This window comes from Pogonomyrmex barbatus, unplaced genomic scaffold (assembly GCF_055798465.1).
Source record: "Pogonomyrmex barbatus isolate J1 unplaced genomic scaffold, ASM5579846v1 scaffold8, whole genome shotgun sequence".
In the NCBI taxonomy this organism is placed as follows: Eukaryota; Metazoa; Arthropoda; class Insecta; order Hymenoptera; family Formicidae; genus Pogonomyrmex; species Pogonomyrmex barbatus.
The window spans coordinates 9,882,804-9,906,769 of record NW_028297182.1 but is presented as its reverse complement, the minus strand read 5'-3'; the positions used below and the strand labels follow the sequence as shown (position 1 = coordinate 9,906,769).

At 36.5% G+C, this 23,966-nt stretch overlaps 2 protein-coding genes across 2 annotated transcripts; both read left to right on the top strand.

Moving 5' to 3' along the window:
* The first annotated feature begins 253 nt into the window (after positions 1-253).
* Positions 254-9,465, top strand: LOC105434229 (NF-kappa-B inhibitor cactus-like). Its single transcript, XM_011649891.3, has 3 exons — positions 254-2,471; positions 4,051-4,403; positions 8,408-9,465. The coding sequence occupies exons 1-3, from the start codon at positions 1,876-1,878 to the stop codon at positions 8,833-8,835; spliced, it is 1,377 nt and encodes a 458-aa protein (XP_011648193.2). The 5' UTR covers positions 254-1,875; the 3' UTR covers positions 8,836-9,465.
* Positions 9,466-12,708: 3,243 nt separating this feature from the next.
* Positions 12,709-22,748, top strand: cact (NF-kappa-B inhibitor cactus). Its single transcript, XM_089083753.1, has 3 exons — positions 12,709-14,129; positions 16,126-16,478; positions 20,716-22,748. Exons 1-3 carry the CDS (start codon positions 13,498-13,500, stop codon positions 21,129-21,131), a joined length of 1,401 nt encoding a protein of 466 aa, XP_088939879.1. The 5' UTR covers positions 12,709-13,497; the 3' UTR covers positions 21,132-22,748.
* Positions 22,749-23,966: the final 1,218 nt, after the last annotated feature.

Below are 23,966 nucleotides of genomic sequence, written 5' to 3'. Positions count from 1 at the left end.
CATAAATATTTTAATTATCCGACACTTAAAATTGTTTTTCATTTATTTGTATCTTGTTAAATTTTTGTATCTTTTTTTTCTTTAACAAAACCGTTCTTTTCGCATAGGGTAGATAACATTGTTATATTATAATATTATTATGATACGTTATAATGGAATTTATTTTTTAGTTCCACGAAATTTAAATTTTTGTTAAATTTATTCCATAGATTCCATAGATTCGAAATATATTATAACACGAATCGTCACATTTTCTTCGCGACTCAACGTTGCCTTATCTATAAAATGAGAGTGTCGTATCGTATCGGTTACATGGCATACGGCCATGCAGTGGCCCTGCCCGAGGTTGATGGGTTTTTCCGCCCCTACTCCGTTCACTTAGGAATTACCGCCGTAGGCTCCACTCGATGCAAGCATTGCTGAATGGTCGTTTATCTGCGCATGCGCGACAAGGGCACTCCCAGTAAAGTGTCTGAGTAAAAATAAATAAAGGTGCTGGATCTGCTGGATGCTCGCTCCTCTTCTCTGGCTCTAAAAAAAAATTGATTTTATCGAGAAAGCTAGTTTTCATCTTTATGCAAAAAATCAACAGCGACTCACTCGCTGTATGCGGAACGCATACGCTAACACGAGACACAATGCACAAAAAATGCAATTTCCCTGTGAATTATTTTGTAAAAAAAACAAGCTTCCGGTCGCTATTCATCGCAGATATAAGGCTTTATTTTTTGAAATTATATTAAATTATAATATTTCAACATGAAATATTACATTCCTTCTGGATCCAGAAAAGAGGAACGAGAGAGGGGAAAAAACCTAAGAGGTTCGACTGTAAAAGGAAAGAAAAGATCCTACGCCCCTGCAAACTCGGCGCACGCGCGGAAAATGCTGCCTGTTTAGCAACAAGGCGCTCTCTCTTTTTACCGAGCAGTTCGTTCTGAGATACGAGACAAGATAGGGGCTCGTCTGTGTCGCGCGGTCACGAAACACGACGCACGAATCGAACGATAAAGCGCGGATCTCTATCTCCCGCGTTCCCGTTCATCTCCCTCTTTCTGGCACAGATAGAAAACGGTTAAGATCGATTAAGATCCAAGTTCCGCAACGCGGTGAAAAGTGGTGCGGAACGAGACGTGTGAAACCCGGTAGAAAGTTCGGGCGTGCAAAAGTACGGGAACAAGAGCACCGCGGGGAAGAGTGATCGACAACGCGGGGGTAGGGGGAACGGTGGATCAAAGTGCGGGACACAGCTGTTCCGTGAAAGGAGGAGGATAGCGCCGAATATACACGGCGACGAGAGCGAACGAACGGAAGAGACCGGAGTCGGAGACTCCGGAGCGGTATACGAAAAAAATCGAACGAGCGTGTTATCGCTACGAGGGCTACACCGCGCGTAACGAACAACGCGTGACGAAGGTCAACGCGAAGAAGCGGAGGTCGCGAGCCAAGCGGAAATTATTTTGCGAGCCGAGCGCGCAAAGTGTAATCGCGAGGGGGAGGAAAGTGCAAGCGAATCGACAGCGTGTCGACGTAGGCGGACCGCGACGCGAAGAGCGTGCCTTCTCACGGATCAGGAGAGGAGATGCTAAACGAATCCGATCCTCGGATTCTAACCGTCACCCGTTAGAATCTCAGTGCGTGCCCACTCGCGTGCGTCCTTTCTCGTCTCCTCGTGCCGCGACGTAGTGTACATACGTACATACACGTCAATTCGGGACACGTGAAGTGTCCAACGTGGAGAGATACAACGAAAGAAGAAGAATATCTCCGATAAGAAGAAGAGGAGAAAGCGGGAGTTGCGAGCGCTGTCCCAAAAGTTGTGGGGAGCGAGAGCGAGAGCGAGAGAGTCCCCCGATCTTCTTCGGCGCGAGAAAGATGTGGCGTCCCACGAGTGACGGCAGTCAGACGGAGAAACATGTTGCAGGGGAGGACAGGAAGCAACGGTGGAAGTGCGAGGGCTACGACGAAGACGAGTGCGAAGCGGGTAACGTCGATTCCGGATTCCTATCGGGCGGCAATCTTCAGTTCAGCGGCGAGATCAGTGGCGCCGGCGACTCGGGGTTGCTGCAGGAGGGGCGGCGGGCGGCGGGGGTAGGGGAGGGGGAGAGGCAGAGGCAGGTCGCGCCGACCATCGAGTTGACGTCCAAGGTGACGGCATCATCGTCGGAGGTGGCGATCGCGGAGGAGCCAATGAGGGCGATCGACAGCGGCGTGGACCTCGATCTCACCGAGACCCTGAGCCAGCTCAGCCTGAAGCATGTCAGCCTGAACCCGCTCGCCGCCAAGGGCGACAAGCTGATCCAGGCCGAGCCGACGACCCCGGTGTTGTTGCCCGTCAGCGCGAATCTCACGCGGAAGGATGATACCGTGCCAGCGACGTACGAGCAACACCAGCGGGACGATGAGCGACGCGCGACGAGCAACGAGGAGCCCTGGCAGCTCTACTACACACAGGATGACGACGGTGACACGTGAGTGGATTACACGTGTTTTATATCACTGATGACGCTTTTACTGACGCTTTTGCCCTGACGCTTTTCCACCAACGTAGATTAATTTTAATCTCGGTTCAATTTACTCTTTATCTTTTTCTAATTTTAAGAATTAGAAAAAGAATTAAAAGATGAAGAGCAAATTAAACCGAGATTAAAGTAAATTTATGTATTTATGTTGGTGGAAGTGAGCATTTCAGATCAACTTTAACTCTCGGTTTAATTTAGCTTTTACCATTCTCTCTCTCTCTCTCTCTCTCTCTCTCTCTCTCTCTCTCTCTTTTTGAAGAGAGCAAATGAAATGAAGATCGAAATTAATAAACATTAATAGAAATGGATTGGAAACGGAAGTAGCTACTATCAGCTAGCGAAACGTGTCAATTAGCGTTTTGTTTTCTTTTACAAAGTTAACTAGCGGCGTCTTCCGCGACATTGGAATTGAATGTGTTGTCTAAATTCCGTCAAAATTAAATGAACAGCATTGAGTGACGGTGGAGTGTTATTTGGATAATCATTCGCGCTCATTTGGATACTCTGACTGTCTCTTCTCTTCATCGTTGGCACTAAACGCTTTGACCGACCACTTGTCGCCTCGCATCTCGCATTTATCGCCGACGAGGCAAGTGGCACACGGGAAAAAAAAGCCGTAAGCAATAAAACTTAAGCAGGAAGCAAATTGACCAATTGTAGCTAAGAGTTTTAAAATGATAATCTTCACGCTTTCGATAATTCTCAACTGATCATTCGATTCACTTCCTGCTCAAGTCTTACCGCTACTTTTTTTTCTACTTGTGCCATTAGCTCGAGTCAAGGATCCGTTATTTTGCGATCCTCTTAACGACTTATTGCGGCCACAGCGGGCTTGCGATCGCGGTCCAGGGTCGAATGTTGTGCACTATGTTAATGCGCGATCCAACGCGACGGGAATATCGCGGGAAGTAATTAGAAGCAGATATAATGCTGATATCCCGCTATTATCTGGCTCAGCAAGTCGTCTCCGATCCCACGTCAGTATTTGTTCTTTGTTCCCGTTGTTTTATTTTCCTTTTTTTTTTTTACAAACGTAGTAAAACGTAGTAACACGTGCACACTTTAGCACGAATATTATTCTATTATATTGTAATGTCGACGTTGTCATGTGCATGGAATGATCTGTACATCATACGTACACTAGATGAGTGGCTTGAGCACATTGACCGTTTCAATGAAACGAGTTTCATTCTTCGATAAGGATCTTCTTTCGGGAATTTAGATGAGCAACAACATCGATAAACCTGCACAATGACGCACGTTGTATAAAAAAGGGAGATGTGCACTTGCGTGACGAAAGAAAAAGCATGCGATAAGAAACTGTTTTGTGCCGCGGAAAAAAAAATCAAATGCGCCCGAGAATCAAAATGTTAATTTAAAATGTTGACGAATAAATATTCGAGCGTCAGAGAGGTTAATAAATAAGAATAATAATACTAGAAATGTCGTGACACCTCGAGATCTCTCCTCTCCCTCTCACTTTGTGTATTGATCGGTTCTTATGTAACACATTTTTTTATCTTTACAGGCAACTACATATCGCGATCGTACAGGGCTTCGTGGAAGCTGCACTCTCTTTAATAAGAATGGCACCTGACCCGTGCCTGTTGGATACCATGAACGACGACTGGCAATCACCTTTGCATTTGGCAGTGCTAACGCATCAGTCGCTTATCGTCAGACGGCTGATCCTGGCGGGCGCGGATCCATCCCTCAGGAATTTCCGTGGAAACACGGCCCTCCATCTGGCATGCATAAGCGGAGATCTCGCTTGTGCCAAGGCTCTCACAGATCCATTGTCTCCAATGGAGAGGAACAAATTGATGCCGGGGCAGACGATACCCGCTTTACCCCAAAATTTGGAACAACGTAATTACAGCGGTAGGTATATTCGATAAACATTAATCTTTTTTTTTTTTTTTTTTTTTACAAGAACGGACAATTATTTCTAGTGAGAGATAAATGTTCTAAAACTAGGAAAATGAATATTAGAAAAAAATTAAGGAAATTAAGGAATTCATGGCAAAAGGAGACTAGTGCAATGAGAAATATTGGCTTAATTTTAATCTCGAATCGCATATTTCAAATATATTTTAATATATTTAACCGCAGTTTTTCCCGCAGTCGACAGCTATTTGGAAATTTGCAACATAATTGCTTCTAATCACCGTAACGTAATTAATGCGAGAAAAGATGATCCACGTCCGTGACGGTGGACACAAAGAACGCTGCCGAGGTGGCAGCGGAAAATCCCTGCTTTTACCGCGTAGAATAAGTCACGTATAAGACTCGCGTAGCGCGCGATGATATTACGACCATGGACACGTGAAACTGCGCGGGTTTCCTATGATTTCATCGAGACAGTCATATATTCACGTTTGGAAGTTCCGTCGTCTCAGAAACATCGAGAATATATACATTCCTTTGGAGAAAGAAAAAAAAAAAGAAAAAAGATATGTAAATCCCATTGATGTAATTTGAATTTAAAAAGTTTCAGTTCATACCTGCTGTTCCGTATATACCGGGTGTTTTATGACATTATCACATAGTACAGAATATAATGGATTTTATTATCTCTTTTATTACAATGTCGAAAACATAAATAATTTTCGAAACTATAAATAATTGAAACTGAAAGCGAAGCGAAATAATCTCAAAAAACAGAGCAAAGGTTATTCCTTATTGCATATCAAATAGAATGTGTTTGAATAACATTTTAATATGTGAAAATTAACAAAAACATATTGAAAACAGTGTAAAAATAACATTTCAAAGTTTTCGACGAGTGACAAAGAAACTTTGTTAGTCTATCACTAAACACTAATCTCGCTTAAATCAGAGCACCCGATATAATGGCTGACTCTTTAATGCTTCGCATACATACTTGCGATTTTAGAAGGGAAAAGGAGGAGTTATGATTGATTTGCATATCTATGGCATGACACTTCTTCTACGAAACGTCAAATTTTACATGCGACAAATTTATTGACTCATTATGTACCGTTAGCGATGCTTTTGATAATCGTATTTATGCGATTCTCAATGATAATAACGCGATCACTTATGATTGTAACTCGATAACGGCACGTATTCGTACGTCTACCTGGGGAATTCCTGTCACTATGATGAAAATTGGCGGATTCAGATAAACAATACTTCGACCTCGCATAAAAATTACACAATAAAATCCCGCGGTTTTGCGGGATTCATTAGAATGCATCATTGCGTTAATTATGAAAAATAAATAAAGATCTTTGAAAACAAAAGAAGGAAGGTAAATAAGAACATAAATGTTTTTTGAAAAATACATTTATTTTGTGTATTATTTAAAAAAATAGTAACTTTTATGTAATTATCTAACATTATCTATATCTAATTCTGTCTTAAATTTAAGCAAACATCAAAGCTTTTCAGTTTTTACACGGAAAGAACACTTTGGCTGGCAAATCTAAAAATTTGGCTAAATACAGATCTGAAAACGATTTTGTTGGGCCTTCAAAATTATTATATATGTTCAAATTGATTGTTAGAAGAACAAACATTTTTGCAGTATTATCATCATATTTAAGTGTTCTACAAAATAATTCAAATTTTTTGAAAAATTGGTCAAATTTTTAGATTTGCCAGCATTTTATTGATATTACGGTATTATTTAAATATAAATATTATTAATATAATATTAATATTTATTAATGATATTGATAATAACATTAATACCTATAATAATTTATAATATGACATTTTTAATAAAAGATTAATTTTTGAGAGGATCCGAAGAGATATTGAATTCTCTCTCTCCTACATGAACGTCGTTGTTCTCTTTCCAAATTGGAAATTGCGATAGAATGAGAAAAAGGGGGGTGGAGGGGAGAGGGAGGGGGAGAAAGAGAAGGAGAAAGAGGAAATCACTGTAGCCCGCGGCTGTCGTTCATCGCAAAATGTTCGTGGATTTTTTAAAAATCTTGGAAATCCCACATGTAACGTCATCGGTGTCCATTCTGCCGCGAACTCACACGACGCGGAGAACGAACGCGTGCACGTGCGGAATCGATCACGATCAATTAATCGAGAATGACATTGCGGACCTACCCACAAACTTCTCCGCGGACGTCAGACAACTCATATATTTCAGATTCACTATTAAGGAAATCGATGAGTAATAAATTAACTTCTCAGTACGGCTTCCGTGACTGGAGAAGTCACTGATTCATTCGAAATAATCGCACTCTAAAGTTCGCCTATTATTTTCTGTAAAAACAAATCCCTCAATTTCGGAATTGAACGATCGTTCGAACAAGCGATAATTCAGTATTCGACGATAAAACAAAGTGGCGGAAAAAAAAATGAGACCGAATTTCGCGATTTTCGCATTAAAATGAACAAAATCGTTGCGATTTTTAATTTATTGACGAGGATACACGTTGCCTAAAGAAAAAAAAAAAAGAAATCGATTTTACGTGCTGACGTTCCGCTGACAAGAGAATATCGTGTGAAATTGCTTGAACGGAAGCGGAATGTTTTGCGTGTGTGTACGTATGTATATATGTATGTATGTATGTGTGTATGTGTGTACGTATGTATATATGTATGTATGTATGTATGTATGTATGTATGTATGTATGTATGTATGTGTGTATGTGTGTACGTGTGTATATATGTATGTATGTATGTATGTATGTATGTATGTATGTATGTATGTATGTATGTATGTATGTATGTATGTATGTATGTATGATGTATGTACGATGGAATTCGGCGTGGCTCTCTGTGCTTGCATGCGCGCGCTCGTTACATTACGCGACGCGTCGCGACGCCGCGAGACGGAGGAGGGCACGACCAGATGTTTTCGATATTTAAAAATATCTGTAGGACTATTTGCGTGCTTTGCGCGACATTCTCGCCTCGTCTCGCCTCGCCTCGCCTCGCCTTGGCTGAACTCGCTCGGTCGGGAAACCCCACAGCGGCGTCGACATCAGTGGCTTCTGTCGGACTTTCACCCTTAAAAAAATCGATTCCCTTTCATGCTTGGCCCTAATGTCACTATATATATATGCGATCTCGATACTCCGCGTTCTATATTTCAAGTAAATTCACGATTTAATAAAGCCTTTTTTTTGTATCTCTTATATATTAGACACACTGAAATAATATCATATAAATCTAAGCTGAGAATTTTATCTTTAGTTCTTACAATGTCGCCGCAATCATATGCGTTTCTTGTTTGCGCGATAAAAAAGAAGCGTCGAGTACCCCTTTACATAGCTATACTCGTAAATCTCGCCTCGACCCACTTCATCCGTTAGATTTATTTCTGTCGTCGACTGTGAACAATACCGACGCGGTGCAATGCACGTACCTGCAATGCTATATTAAATTCCGCCAATGCGACTAGCAATGCGGTGCAGTTAATTTTAGCAGTTACTTTTGATCGGTGCGAACCTAGTTTGGACCGCGGGAGTCCAGCCAAATCTCCGACGACAATGATTCACCGCGTCTTCCTAGTTCTATCTATATCTCACTGCGAGTCGAGACATGTGACTCGGTCGCATCATTCCGACGTACATACGTACCCCCCCCCCCTTCCTTCTGGTTTACATCAGGAGAGATGCAATCATGGAGAACTCGAAGAAATAAATTTAGATCGATTGTTTGTTAGGAATTCGATGACGTGATTTCTCCTTTAGATAAATGTAGAATCTGACTTACTATCTTACTGTCTTCTTTTCAATTAGTTAGCTTTTCCAATTGGAAATTTCAATTTGGATTGATATTCAATTAAAAATAAAAGATGTTTAGAGACTCTTTAATCTTTAGACTACTAGGAAAAGAAATACATATATGGTCAATTGTTTATTATATGACATGTTCTCTTTTTCCTATTTCAGGCGAGATGTGTTTGCACGTGGCTGCCGCTAATGGAAACGTGGATCTGGTGCATCTTCTGTTGCGTTTAGGCGCTGATCTCAAGGCGAAAGAGGGTCTGGCGGGATATACGGCGCTTCATCTTGCGATAGAGCGCGAGAACCGGCCATTGTTTGACTTCCTTCTGCCAGAGTGTCAACGTGCGTCGTGTCTGGACGAGCGAACGTATCGCGGTAGAACAGCCTATCAATTGACCCTGGACGTCAACAGCGACTTTGCGAGGAAGGCACGCAGAGAGCTGGTACGGCATGGCGCTATGCGAGAACCACTGCCAGAATCGGATTCTGACAGTAATTCCGATAACAGCGAAGATGAGGAGACGACGAGGACATGGACGAATTACTTACCCGGCATCGTCAAGACACAAAACGCGGTCGGAGTGACAGTTTAAAGTATCCACCGATTAATGCGACGTACGCGATTAATTCGGACGTTAAATGATTGTAGAATGATAGAAAGATATTCGCGTATCTTTCTTTATATCTGAATGCATGCGCGCGGATAGCGTATCTGGAATCATATTGATATATCTGTAATGTCCTTTTAATCTGTCGGCTGAATTGAGTTGGAGGAATTACATTGAATAAAAACTTTACTAGACAAAAAAAAAGAAATCAAAATTACGTCTCGCGTTTTGTATCTTTTATGCGAATAGATAGATATATCTTGAAATTTAATGCGTTTGGAAATTATCCTCATTTACGAGATAAACTTCAACAAATAATTATTACTTGTGAAGAAAAATTAATTTTATTAAATTAAGTGAAAAAATTGTGCATTACTAAAATTAAATTGTAGCTCGAAATTGATGACACGCTGGACGATGTTATCTTAATTATATGCTATATTAAATTCGGACACAAAACAAAATTGTTACGTAAAAAAAGAAGAAATTGCGTTTGAGATTAAAATGACTTCGCAATGTATATGACGCGCAAAAATCGGTATCTAGCTTCGAAACGTCTTTAACATTATCTTAATCTGCTGGATGGATTAAGACCTAGCAAAAAAAAAAAAGAAATGGAAAGATTACTAGTTGAATAGATAAGAAATAGAGAATTTTACGAGATTAGTTGAAGTATGTATTATGTATGTAGTACGCAATTATAGAGATATGTCTCTCGAATCGACAAGTATTGTAATACAAGATAGAGACTGTATAGACTGTGCTTTTCGAAACGATATTGGCAGCAAAGTGAGGAATGAACGACAAACGGATAACAGAGATAACGCATGGGAATCGAGGATCTCAGAAACGAACTTAACGCGATTAACGAACATTAACGAACGAAGCAACGACACGTAGACGCAGGTTGTCTTGATGAAGGTCCTTCGTTTTTCCCCTAGTAATCTTTCGCAGCGAGTAGATATGCGAGTAGATATCCTGAGATGCGAAGAGTATTCCAAGACAAGTCTGTACAAATAATACAATGAACAAAATGTACATTTTTAATGCGAGTGTTCTTGTTCAAGAATTTGTATGTGAAAAAAGATGCGACAGTTCCGAAATGTGTAACGAAAGCGAAATACTCGCGGCTTAGCTAATGCTGTACTTTATGTAAATAGAAGAGTACATTCAATCCGTGTTCGATGATACGAATACTCGTAAGCAAGGATCTTGTTTTTACTTGGTAAGTCATAAAGTAAAGGCGAAATGTGAAGTAGATTATTAGATTCTCGAAGAGGAATAATCAAATTTACATTCTTCTGCGCGGCACATGTAAGTGCGCGCAATGTACATGTCCATATTTATATATTAGCGAAGAAAGATCCATAATGATGCAAATGTTTATCAGCGCCGAACATTAACCGGATCAGTGTAATTTCATTGTAATGATATACAACTGCTTCCCATCGAAACATAGTAATTTCTCTCACTTCTTCGTGTACATAGACATTTTCATTGTAGTCATGAATATATCACTATCGCGATATATTAATAATAACCACGACGATGACGATATCATTGTTATATTCATATAATAAAAATATTCATATAATTATTTTTAATAAAAAAATGTTACGAAAAATTTAACATTCTTTATTTTCTCCTGTCTCTCTGGAAAAAGAGATATATTTTATTTTTCATTTTATCAGGTTTTCTCTTTTGAAAAATATTTTTGTTTTTTTCCAAAAATGTTTAATATTTCCTCTAAATATCTTAAAAGGAAAATTCAGAAAGGACTTAATTGCAGAATAGTTGTTTCAAGTAAAAGTTTTGAGAAAGTTTTATTAAGTTGTTTGAATAAAAAATCTAGATTCTTGTCACCATGTTTAATTAAAGAAATATTTTAATTTTGATAATATTATTCCTCTGTTGTAAAAATAAAAAAAATTCTATAAATCCATGCTTATGGAAAATAATGAGAAGATCAAAAACTTTTGCCTATGATTATTTCAAAGACAAAGATTTATTCTTACGGCGCCATTGGTTAACATTTGCCACGTCATTATGCATAGAATAAAAATATCATCGTGTATCTGTTATTCTGATGAGAAGAAGTTTTGGACGGAAGTTTTTGAGCCGATAAGTTTAAAGGAAAGAAAAAATAGTCCTTTATATATATATATGTATATATATATATATATATATATATATATATATATATATATATTTATTAAAGAAATATATCTCAAGAGAGTGATAATATTGAAGTGGTAATATTGTTGAAAATATAAGACGAGAACAAAAAGACATGTTTAAAGCCCCGATGAGGCGCGACGTGAAAAAATCTAAACACCGGATCATCGGATGTTATTTCGAGTTTGCAATTTACAACGGTCTAACGGCATTTCGAGAGGTTCGGAAACTTAGCTCTTCTTCAAGGAATCTAGTTCGCGGAGAAAGAAGGAAAGTACGCGTAGATTTCCCTATTAGTATTTAGATACTAAGGAAACAGCGAATTTTCAATGAGTGTGTTTTCCAATATATAAACAATAATTATAGCCATAGTAAAACGTCATTTCTGCGAAGCATATTTCCGCTGCAAAGGAATAACCCATATTCATTATTTTATTTCCTATATACGAAATCAAATGCTTCAGAATGCATGTTTTTTTAAAAATTATATTTTGAATAATATTTTGAATAAATTTAATATATCGGACTAAATAAAGAAATACCGATATATTTCGATTTCTAGAAAGAGCGCGGGGTACATCGGTAATAATTTCAATATTCATAAAATTACGAAAGTGGAAGACATATGTATATCGACGATGCCTTTGGCCCTGCCCGAGGTCGTTGGGTTTTTCCCATCCCTACTTCGCGCCTTCGCGTTTTGCAGCACCACTAAAGGTCTCATCGCGCACCGTGTTGGAGGAATAAATGCGCAAGCGCTATCAAACCTCAGTCACGTATGTATTTTACTGCATAAACAAAATCATTAGATTATTCGCGGAAAAGAAATACAAGTTCAAATAAGCATAAACATCCTGGTTAAATAAAAAACAATCATCACTACGCTTATCACATATTCTGCATATTCGATTTTTTTGCTGGAGTCTTTTGCAAAAGATCTATTTATTTGAATTTTCATAAAACTTTCAAATTCCTAAAAGTCTTGACAATCATGAAAAGTTATTGAAATTTAAAAAGAACATATCTCATATTTATAGCGTAAAAGATTAAATAAAAGCTTAAATAAATAGCTTTGGATTATAAGAAAATCAAAATACAAAGAGAACATAATTTTTAATATTTTTGTGAAAAAAAATTTATAACTGATATTTTCTTGATTCATGATAAAACTTTTTATCGTAAATTCTTTCTGATTTCAATTTCTTATTTATGAAACATCAATGTAAATTCAAAGTAATTTCTGACTCTTTTGGAAAATCATGAACGAATATTCAGAAAAAAATAACAAAACAACTTATAAATTTGTAAATGTTTCATGCAATTGTAATTTGAGTAGTCTTTATATATATATATATATATATATATATATATATATATATATTATTAGTGTATAGTGAAATAACGCCATAAATTTTTTTCTTAAAAAAATTTAAATCAGATCCTTTAATCCTATCTATTGATATACAAATTATTTATTTGGCATAAAATTGAAAAAAAAAATTCTTTTTGTCCTGTAAGTTTTTCTCAAATGATTCTTAAATTTCTTCATGAATCGATGAATTTATAACGAGATAGAGAATTTACAGAGAGAAAAAAAACCCACCAAAAAACCCACCGCATAGCGGTGTCTGAGTACGGACTTGATCAGTCAGTCACGTGGTCAATGACATTTCTCGCGCGTGCGTACGAAAGCGCGAGTACGTTTTCCGCCTCGCTCCGTTTGCCCGGCGCAATTTCATTATCGTTCGCTCGCTCGCATCACCGTTGACGATTAGCGGTTGACCAGTTTATTTCGAGACGCGAGACGATGAGGTACGACGACGCTCGCACGACCACGATTCGATGTCACAACGAAGAGCACGACCAAGACACTCTCCGCTCGCGTATTTCATCCCTTCGCGACAGAGATCAACCAAATCGCGCATCTTCCGTGTGGTGCAACAAACGGCGTAAAACGGATTAGTATTGCATCCCCGAACGCAGAATATTCAGGTCGGGGAAAAGGAAAGAAAAAGAAAGAAAAAAAGGATTAAAATAGAATAACATGCCAGCGATACGGAACGGAGGTGAAAAGAGATAGACAGGTGGGGAGGTCCGCGTCGACGAGAACGAACGAACGAACGGAGAAAGACGCCGGGGAGATTCGGCTTACGAGCCGAACTCGAGAAGGTGAAATCGGGAAAAAAATCGAAGGCAGCTCGGTAACAACGGGATATAATATAACGACGAATTGTGGACAATCGAGGGATATATCAGCTCAGGGACGAATGGAACAAATTCCGCGAGATCGATTATAAGCGTAACGAGGAAACGGGATTGTTCGTTAAGGGTGGTGTACTTCGGAGCGCATCGCACAGCACCCGGGTGCCGGGTGTTCCATAAGCGTAACTGTTTACCCTTTACTCGGACTAGTAATCCGGATCAAAGGAAGCGGGACACTTGGCAGGCGACTCCCCGAGGCGAGAGTTGAAGATGTGGTACTCCCCAAGCGCGAGCGCTCAGATGGAGGAACGCGTCCGAGGGGACGACAAGAAGCGGGACGACGACGATTTCGCGACGGATAACACCGACTCCGGATTCCTGTCCGCTGGCAATATGCAGATCAGCGGCGAAATTCGCGATTCGCAGACGAAGGAGAATCGGCGAACCGCACTTGCATCAGGGGCAACGATCTCGACGTCGTCGTCGTCGTCGTCGTCGTCGTCGTCGTCGTCGTCGTCGTCGTCGTCATCATCGTCGTCGTCATCGTCGCCGTCGCCGTCGCCGTCGCCGTCGCCGACGACGACGGTGATCGCGGACGAGACAATGCGAGTCATCGACAGCGGCATCGTGGACGTTGACCTCAGCGAGGGCCTGAACCATCTTTCTTTAAGACAATCTAGCCTGAATCCGTTATCTATTGATAAGAACGATCTGGTTCAGTCTGAGCCGACGATGATCCTTCAGCTGACACCCGTGAAAACGGAACCAATACCGAACCACATGAGGCTACAACACCAGAATGATCTCCTATTCAAGCAGCATCAGCAAGATGTCAAAAAATGCATGAAAATCAACGAAAATGACTGGCAACTCTATTGCACGCAGGACAACGACGGCGATACGTGAGTCCGATATTTATCAAACCCTTAATAAATATCTAATATCCATAATAATATTAAGAGCAGCTTGCTAAGTTTTATTTTACCTTTTATAAAGATATACAAACTATTTGAATTGAAGTCGAATTGACTCTTTACTTCAATTCAATTCAATTCGAATAATTCAAATCTTACTTGAATTCACTTGATTTGATTTGATTCCAAATCCGAAAATCTTTACAATTTAAATCTAAACTATTCGAAAAGATTTGGAATCAAAGAGATTTACATGCGAATCACATATATACTGGCAATTTTACAAAATTATACTTTATTATGTTTATGTTGAATTTAACTTTATAATAATTATTTCAATAAAAAGCTAATAGTTATATTTTAATGATTTGACTTGATTTTAATGATTTGATTTGCATAAAAAATCCTTGATTTGTACATTTTTACCTTTATATGTACATTTTGTTCTTTATATGGATTATATTTAATTATCTTGTTATTAACAATCTTGTACATGCAATAAATTATTATTATTAACTTCATTGAGAGAACACTCATTAAGAGTGTTAGTTGATGTTTTTTTTTTTTTTTTTTTTTCCTAAACGTCATAAATCAAGCTAAGTCAAGCTAATGTAAATATATACAACTACTGTGTTTATGACGAGGATAGCAACGCGGAATTTGAGATGAAGAACAATTTTCGAGTGAAACTGAATTATACAATTCATACTATTAAACAACTTATATGCATAATTATTACTGTTTTATATAAAATTTATTTATAAAAAATTTATAAAAAATTTATAAAAAATTTATATAAAATATAAAAAAATTGATATTTAGAAGTAAAGTGAATTGAATCAATTATTAAAAAATAATGCGTTATTGGCAAGATATATATTATTTACATACATACAATAATTTTATTTAATCAAAATTAAATAAATTCACATGCATATAAAGATTGAAATTATTATTCTTGTTATACTTGTTAACAATTTTCTCCTTATTTTTATTGATATTTTAAATAATATTTCAAATTTAATTATTAGCAATAGTGATTTTATCAAAAAATATATAGCAAAGGAAATAAAGCAAAACTCATTCTTTACGATTTAATTATCGAAAAAATTTTAGATCTTTAGGATTAAAAATCTATTGATTAATTAAATATCTTATGATTAAATATCTTTAAGATTGTCTAATACAATTTTTAAAACACAAAAAATCCATATTTATATATCCTTCAAATTTACACATTTTTTATGCATATCTAAGAAGGTGGAAAGATTGGAAAATAAAGAGAACGTAATAATTTCTATATTGTTTTTAACAACACTCACTGTATAATAAAATAATTAACGAACTTAGTTTAAGAAATAATCATCTATAATTTTGCCTAATTATCACGTAGAATATCTCCTTTTTTTGGAAAAACATTTATTCAAGAATTTTTTTATAAAATTATCTCACGTTAATTCAGGCATGAACATCAATATGCATAACAGTGACGTTGGTGTTTATGTAAATCTAATGATTTGTGTATTATGTTTATATGGTTATATGACAACATTTCATGAAAGTTGTTGATTGACTTAATTAAACTAGATTTACTAATGATCTTTTTGAAAAATCCAGCCGAAAATTATTATAAAAATGACAAATTATTCAAGATCGGTAGAAACGTAAAAAGATGCTCTATCGTGTTGAAAAAAGTTTTAAGACGACATTATTTTAACACAATATAATTACGATTTTGAAAAACGAAATGAAAGTATTATGCCCGATTCCACCAACTAATCCAGTTCTAATTCTTAGAATTCTTAGACAAAAAAAAAAAAGATAAAAAGTTGAACCGAGAAAAATTAAAATTAATCTACGTTGGTGGAATCGAAAGGATTACCGATTAAAGATTATCGATCTATAATGAATTCACATGAGTTCACACAGTTCTTTCACACAGACTTTGGTAGGTTATTCTTACATAATGCATTTGTTCACATAGGCAATTGCACATCGCGATCATGCAGGGCTACGTGGAAGCTGCGCTCGTTTTGATAAAGCTGGCGCCTCATCCATGCCTGTTGAATACTTACAACGACGATTGGCAATCACCCTTACATCTGGCAGTGCTGACGAGCCAACCGCTAATCGTCAGGCGACTAATCCTGGCGGGCGCAGATCCATCTCTTAGGAATTTCCGTGGGAACACGGCTCTTCACCTGACCTGCATGAGCGGAGAACTCGCTTGCGCCAAGGCTCTCACGGATCCATTATCCCCGATGGAGAGGAATAAATTGATGCCCGGACAGACAATACCTGCTTTACCTCAGAATTTGGAACAACGTAATTATAATGGTAAGTGAGTCGAGAAATTAAGTTAGTCCTTCGGAATAATCATGAAATAATAATTCTTTGGAATAAATAGTGGAGGCTAAAAGTGAAAAAAATATTATTAGGCAAAATTGAAAAGGAATTGTCAAAACAAAAAGGCATTATATTACCACTGTATTAGGAATACCACAATATTACTATTATTATAGTGTCTCAAAATTTCGATTACAGTACTATTAAGTTTTGAAGATAAAAACAGCAAAAAGATTGTGACTTTTATTTCCTAATTAATAATTGGGTAAAAACAAGTTTTTAATTTATTATAAAATCAGAGAATTTTATTTATGTTTTTTAAGCCAATGTATAATCATTAAAACATTTTATGTTTTAAGAAGATTTTAAAAAATCTATGTCTATTCATTAAATAAGTGTTTAATTATCAAATATTTTTATAGTTTGATTATGTTATTTACTTAATTTCTGTTTAAAGATAATTTACTCTAAATAAATGTTAAGAGATTTTTATTACATATATTTTTTATTTTTTTTTTTAAACTTCTTTAATATTAAAAATTTGTAAATAAAAATAAAGATCCTTCTTATGTTTGCATCAACACTTCTAAATCTCTACATAAGTATAATGTATAAGCGTGACAGGGTCTTCGTCTTTAGTTTTTAATATCTCAAGTGCGTTGGTCTGAAAGTTTTCCTGCAGTTACGATAGCTATTTAAAAACTTAATTGTCGCTAATTATCGTAACGTACAATACATAAGGAAAGATTCATGTTCATGACATAGAGAACTGCCTGAGAGGTGACAGGAAAATCCTGCCTGTTTTTACCGCACAGAGAACGATGATACCTCGATCACAGGAACCGTGTGACTTTCATCACTGTGTGATTTCATCACACTTTCATTTCAAAGAATTACACTTTTTCATGTTTAAAAGTTCCATCATATCAAAAAACATTGAGAGTTGATGTTTCCGTTGTAAAGATATGTTCTAATCTAAATATACTTCATCTAATTTGATTTTCAGAAAACTGCAATTATATAAATAATTATATCATATTATTATATTAATGAGAATTTCTATATCTATATCTATATCTATATCTATTTTAATAACAAACTTTTTCTGCGAATAGTTTAATTAATTTCAAATATTTTTCACTTTTCTCAACATGGAAATGCGAAAACAATTTGTGCGTAAGCGATTAAAGACGAACTTTAAAGGCAAACTTTCTGTGAGAATCTAATCTTCAGAGATATTAATAAAAAAATAGTACTCTTTTTGTTGCATTTTATTGCATGGATTTTTATTTTAATAAAATAATATCTAATAGATTATAAAATAGATCTAAAATAGATTTGAAAGAGAATCTAATATTAATTATTTAATTGATTGGGAAGCTTTTTTTTAGCTTAGTTATAAATCGATAAATCGCAAAAAGTAATATGTTTCAACGTTTTATTGTTAATCACGATTGGGTGGAACTAATGATGCGACACATTCTGACCTCAAATCCCTCAAAGCTCCCTCCAGCTTTATCGTCGACTTATTCACAGAATTTTCAGAGCCGAGACCGCATTATTGTCACGCTCTATCTGGATATAATTCTTCTCGTCATAATAGCGCAGGAATTCCCCGAGAATAAATGTGCTAATACTTCTCGCCGATACATCCGTTATCGAGATGCCGGATCGGAAATGATCACGATTTATTATTGTCGTAAGAATCAAGAATGGTATAAATACGATCGAGAATAGGTTTAGTTAGCAATTGACGTGCCCAACCAAATTATTCTGTCAAATCTGCAAAATTTGATATTGAAAAAGAGACACATGTCACAAACAAAGACATTGATTAAACCTATGCAATGAAAAAAAAGAAGGAAAAACTTTCCGAAAGAGTTTCGAAGACATTGGATCCTTTATATTTGCCATTCGCTGCTCTCCTTTTTAATTAAAGATAAAAGCATGAGGAAGAAAACAAAATCTTTTCGATTATCGACCATCGTTCTTCGCAAAATATTCATAGACTTTTTAAAAGTCTTGGAAATCCCGTGTAGCGTCATCGGCGCGTATTCCGTTGCAAGCTCGTGCGACAGCGTAGTCGCGTAAAGGCACCACGTGCACACGACGCACGCACGCACGCACGCACGCACGTGCGAAATGTGGCGCAATCAGTCGCTCAGCCGTGACCGATTAATCGAATTCGAGGGTAAACTTGCCCTCGAATCCTATCAACAACCTATTCTAGCCACGCGTATTGTATTAGATAATCACACGTGTCACAACATAAATCTAACTCGAATTTACAATTGAGGATAGATATGAAATATGAGTCCTAAGTGGAGTTCTCCCTCCACACCGAGAGATCAGTGATTCATTTAAAATAATTGCATTCTACAAAATCTACTAGTTTCTTTCTTTTTTAGAAGAAATATGTTTTCACTTTTATGGCTAAATAATTATTTCCGAAAGTGAAGGAAAACGAGCGAGAAAGTCCGTAATGATAACGGCGATTACGTCAACTGAAATTAGATAATAATTGTTTCCGCGAAAGCGATTTCGCTGTAATTCAATTTATCTCAGAAGGCACAAACACGCAACTTTTCACTTTTTTTCGATAAAACGAAATAATTTTTTTTTTTTATTTATTCAACTTGGGACATATCACGATTTTTGGGAGAAACTGAGGTCCCATTTAGTTATCAGTAGTTATCGATAATTTTTCTCTTTAATTTCGTAGAAAGACGCGTCGATCCAATCCAAAGTTCAAAGTTCATCGTACTTTATCGTGAAAATGCACGGAATCTTTTTTTAAAGAATAACTTAACGTGAGATTGTTTTGTATATGCACGGCAAGTGGAATTTGGCATGGTTCTGACGTGCGCGGGCGTTACATCACGCCACGTGGCGCGGCGCGATATCGTGAGATCGAGAAGAGAGGATATGAGAGAGAGAGAGAGAGAGAGAGAGAGAGAGCAGATATTCTTGATATTTAAAAATACCTGTAAAACTATTTGCATGCTGCTCGATATTCTCACTTCGTCTCGCTCAGTCGGAAAACCCCACAGCGGCGTCGACGTCAGTGACTTTCGTCGAATTCCCGCCCTTAAAGAGTCCGCCCAACCCTACCTTTCATGATTAACCCTAATCACGCGATAGTAGTATCGAATTCCAAGAGTTTTTTTTTTCTATTTTAAGCAAACTCGTGAGAATTTGGCCAAGTCTTTCGTGTCGCGTTGTAGCGGCGTATTTCGCCTGAACTCTTTGAAAGAACGTACTATATAACCAGTTCCTATTGACCAGTTCCTATTGACGCTGGCAAATCTTATTCAGAAGTAAACATATATATATATATATATAGATAGTTACTATTGACTATTAATTCCATTCAACTGCTACTGCAATCGATTCTACGCAGTTGTAGCACGATAAAAACAGTAACGATAGTGCAGCTCGTATACGTGTCACCGTACGTGTTTACGCACGAGTGTCCGCGATGATCGGTTACATTAGTATTTCTATTTCTGCCTTTGGAGATGAAGCGATATCGACATGATGCGGCATGATTTGCGCAAGTATGTCGTCCAAAATTCCACCGATGCAATTGGTAACGATGCGGCGCCGTTAATTTTAGAAGTTACTTCGATCGGCGCGGGCCTAGTTTGGATCGCGGGACGCCAGCGAAATCTCCGACGCGACAATGATTCACCGTATGTCTTCCTAGTTCTATCTATATCTCACGACGAGTCGACGAGCATGTGACACTTGGTGCCGTCGTTCCGACGTGCACATCTCTACCTACCTAACTTACCTCCTAATTCCGTCAAAGGAGTTGATGGGAGATTTGAGAAGTTAAATGCAAGTCGACCAACTGATCCAATTTGAGAAATCGGCGACATGCTACATAAAACGCACGTAGATATAAAAAAATGCCATGCATATAAATTTCATCATTGATATTAAATAAATAAATAAATAATAATTATCGTAAGTCTATACATATCATAATTTAAAAAGAAAGATTAATGAACGGCACAAAAATTCTTTACCGAGTATTTCTTTCTTGATATTAATTGCTTTGAATAATTGAAACAACCTTTATAAACAATTTTTTTTCTATACGGCTGATTAAGCCATAATAGCTAAAAAAAAGAGATGTAAGAGAATATTCATGTATCTCACATACCTTCATCGTATACAGATCGTACGATTGCTTGATTTTCGATTCTTCTTGATTTGATTACAGGTGAAATGTGCTTGCACCTGGCAGCTGCTAATGGACACGTGAATCTGGTGCGTCTTCTGCTGCGTCTCGGCGCCGATCTCGAGGCGAGGGAGGCGCTGGCCGGAAGAACGGCGCTTCATCTCGCAATGGAACATGGATGTCGGTCGGTAGTTAACTTTCTGCTCCAGGAGTGCAAGCCCTGTCTAGATGTACAGATGTACAACGGCATGACGGCCTATCAGCTGGCATTGTGCATCGATACCCAGCTCGCTAGGGAACTGTTGCGATATGGCGCGAAGCCGGAACCGCTACCGGATTCAGATTCCGAGGGCAGTTCTGAGAATAATATTAGCGATAGTAGCGATGACGAGAATTATAACGGAGAGGCGAGTTACTTCTGTGTTAAGATGCAGAACGCGGTCCAAGTGAAGGTCTGAAGTATCCACCGATATAATAAATATTCGATTATTTCATTCGAACGAATACGAAGACTGCTGTATGAGGGTCAGATTTGTTGAACGAGAAAATGATAGAAAAGAAACGCAAGCTATATGTATAATGTGCACATGCGTATTAAGGATGTGTGTCCCGAGTATTGTATTAAAATGATTACGAAATGATTTTAAAGAGGATAACTTTAATTAATACAAAATTAGAGATTTTATAAAAATAAAAATTACTCGCAGAAGATGATTTCACATTACATTATAGACAACGTTAAAGTTCAACTTGATTTTTAATGCATTTATGAAATTATATTAATTAACAAAATGAGAGAGAATTCAGTTGAATTCACTTCAATAATTATTATTTGAATATTTGACAATAATTATTATTTGTTCAGCGAGTCAAACTACATAGTCGCAAATTTTAACGATATATTTATAACATTTCATTTTAATTCATTTAATTCATAAAATTGGTCATTTTAATTCATAGAATTGGATTAAGGTGAATAATAAAAAGAGGAAAAAAAATGCTAATTGAATAGATAAAAACTGGAATGTCAGAAATTTAGCTTCGACTTACTTTATATATAAAGCGCAATTTTAGAGATATACATATATTGAGTCGATTAGTTTTAGTCGATTACATTTATAATGCAGTTAGATGTATACTTTTTAAATTGATATTAGCGGCAATGTATACCGAAGGATAAACGAATAAACGAATAAAAGAGATGCATGAAAATCGAAGATCTTAGAAACGAACTTAAAATTACGCGATAATAACGAATATTCGATTAACGAACGAAGCAACGACATATTAATGTAAAGACTGTGTCCTAATAGTTTTTTTTCCTTATACGCCTTATACAGATAGACGTAATATTCTGAAGCATATTTCTGAAGTGTAAAATATTGTAAAAATAATAACAAATAATAACAAAGGACAATCCATATTTCACACGAGATAAATGTAATTGTTCTGGAATATGTGACTATGTGGGAAAGAAGAAATATTTGCGTTTCATAAGATATTTTATAATGTAAATACAGAAAAATACACTCAATCTGCGTTCGATGAATAAATAGTCATGAATAAAGATTTTATTGTAAATCATAGATCATAAGATGGACGCGAAATTAGCGCGTGAAATGTACAAAATACATTTTAGGTCGAAGAAAAGTAAAAGTCAAATTTTCGATTTCTACTTATAGCGGCTTATAGCGGTAGACGTATGCGTTATTAGCGCGATACCCTAATCAGCTGAGATATTGGGCCATTTTATCTATATATATATATATATATATATAAAATGTATTTATATTAGTATAGCAAAAAAGATCCAGGACAATATGTTTATCGATGATGAACGTTAATTGTTGGATCAGTGTTCATTTACTAATGTAAGATTGCTTCTATCACGGAATGTATAATATCCCCTCTCCTGTGTACATAGTTATCTTACATTAAAATTATATGAATGTATTACAGTCACGATTATTAATGACATAACGATGTTATGTCATTATTGTTATATTCCTGTATGTAAAAATTATAATTATTTTTAATAAAAAAAGAAGTATATATATATATATATTCGAAATTCGGAGCTCTCTCTTTCTTTTATTTCCCGTGCCGATCAACTGACATTATTATTAACGGCGCAAAAAATCACAAGGAGACGATATCGCTTAGGTCAACACATTCCCACGAGGAAATCTGGAAATTCCCACGTCGCAAATACAAGATATAGATTTCAAGGAAAGAACGTCTTTTAGATATACATATGATAGACATTATATATTACCTTAGATTTCTTTATAATCAAAAAAGAATGTCTCGTAAAAATATGTTAAAATGATATAAAAAGAATAAGTGTTATATAGGATTCATATATAAGATTTTTTTTTATCTCGAGATTCCTTGATCTATTTACTTTATCATATAAAAATATTTTGTATATTAAAACATTTTTATCCAAGATTAATATTTATAAAAACGTTATAAAAACTGCACGTTATTGTACATGTGGCAAATTCTTATCTATTTATTAATGCTGCAAATCGTACCACAAGGAGTATTCAACGTAACGGGATTTTTAGAGATGCAAGACGCGGATAAAGCGCGGTTACGGTTAAATCTGAAACAGAGACATAAAAATCTAGAGCAAGGGCCGACTGTCGCGTGTTATTTCGAGTTTCGTGTAATGGTCTAGGCATTCTAAGAAGCTCGCTCATTCCTTTTTTTAGTTGTAGTTTGATCTGACAGAAAGGGAGAGACAGAGAAAGAGAAAGAGAGAAGAAAATCTGTGCAGGTTTCAGGGTATATTTGGATATCATAGAAACGACAGTTCCCTCGTCTCTGAGAGCGTGTTCCCCAACACGTAAGCGCGAAATAATTATAGCCACAGAATGGAATGTCGCTCAGAAGAAAGAGAGTATTTCTTCGTTCTATGAAAAATTCTATGCAAAGGAGTAATTTTAATCAAATCTTAATAAACTTTTTGAATGACACTCTTTGTTGGCTAAATAAAATTATTTATTTTTTAATATTTAATATGTATAAAAAGATGATGAAATTACGAACAACAAATGTCATGTCAACAAAAATCATGTCGTAAGCAATTATGCCGGATAACTGACAGTCGATCAATTTAATTGGAGTTAAATCGAGAACATTTTAATTTGCGCGGATTGGCGGATAATGTAATTTTTGATTACATAATTTAACGTTCTTGATCTAATTCTTTTTCTATATGTTGAAACAAAAAAACAATGATGATTCTATCCATCTTGATAAAATGTAAATATTACTTCATAGATAAG

What these genes read in the sequence shown, in the direction of transcription:
- LOC105434229 (XM_011649891.3), top strand. Translation starts at nt 1,876, where the DNA reads ATGTGGCGTCCCACGAGTGACGGCAGTCAGACGGAGAAACATGTTGCA. An exon ending in CAGGATGACGACGGTGACAC is followed by an intron (nt 2,472 to 4,050) that starts GTGAGTGGATTA and finishes TTATCTTTACAG; the next exon opens with GCAACTACATATCGCGATCG. An exon ending in GGAACAACGTAATTACAGCG is followed by an intron (nt 4,404 to 8,407) that starts GTAGGTATATTC and finishes TTCCTATTTCAG; the next exon opens with GCGAGATGTGTTTGCACGTG.
- cact (XM_089083753.1), top strand. Translation starts at nt 13,498, where the DNA reads ATGTGGTACTCCCCAAGCGCGAGCGCTCAGATGGAGGAACGCGTCCGA. An exon ending in CAGGACAACGACGGCGATAC is followed by an intron (nt 14,130 to 16,125) that starts GTGAGTCCGATA and finishes TTGTTCACATAG; the next exon opens with GCAATTGCACATCGCGATCA. An exon ending in GGAACAACGTAATTATAATG is followed by an intron (nt 16,479 to 20,715) that starts GTAAGTGAGTCG and finishes ATTTGATTACAG; the next exon opens with GTGAAATGTGCTTGCACCTG.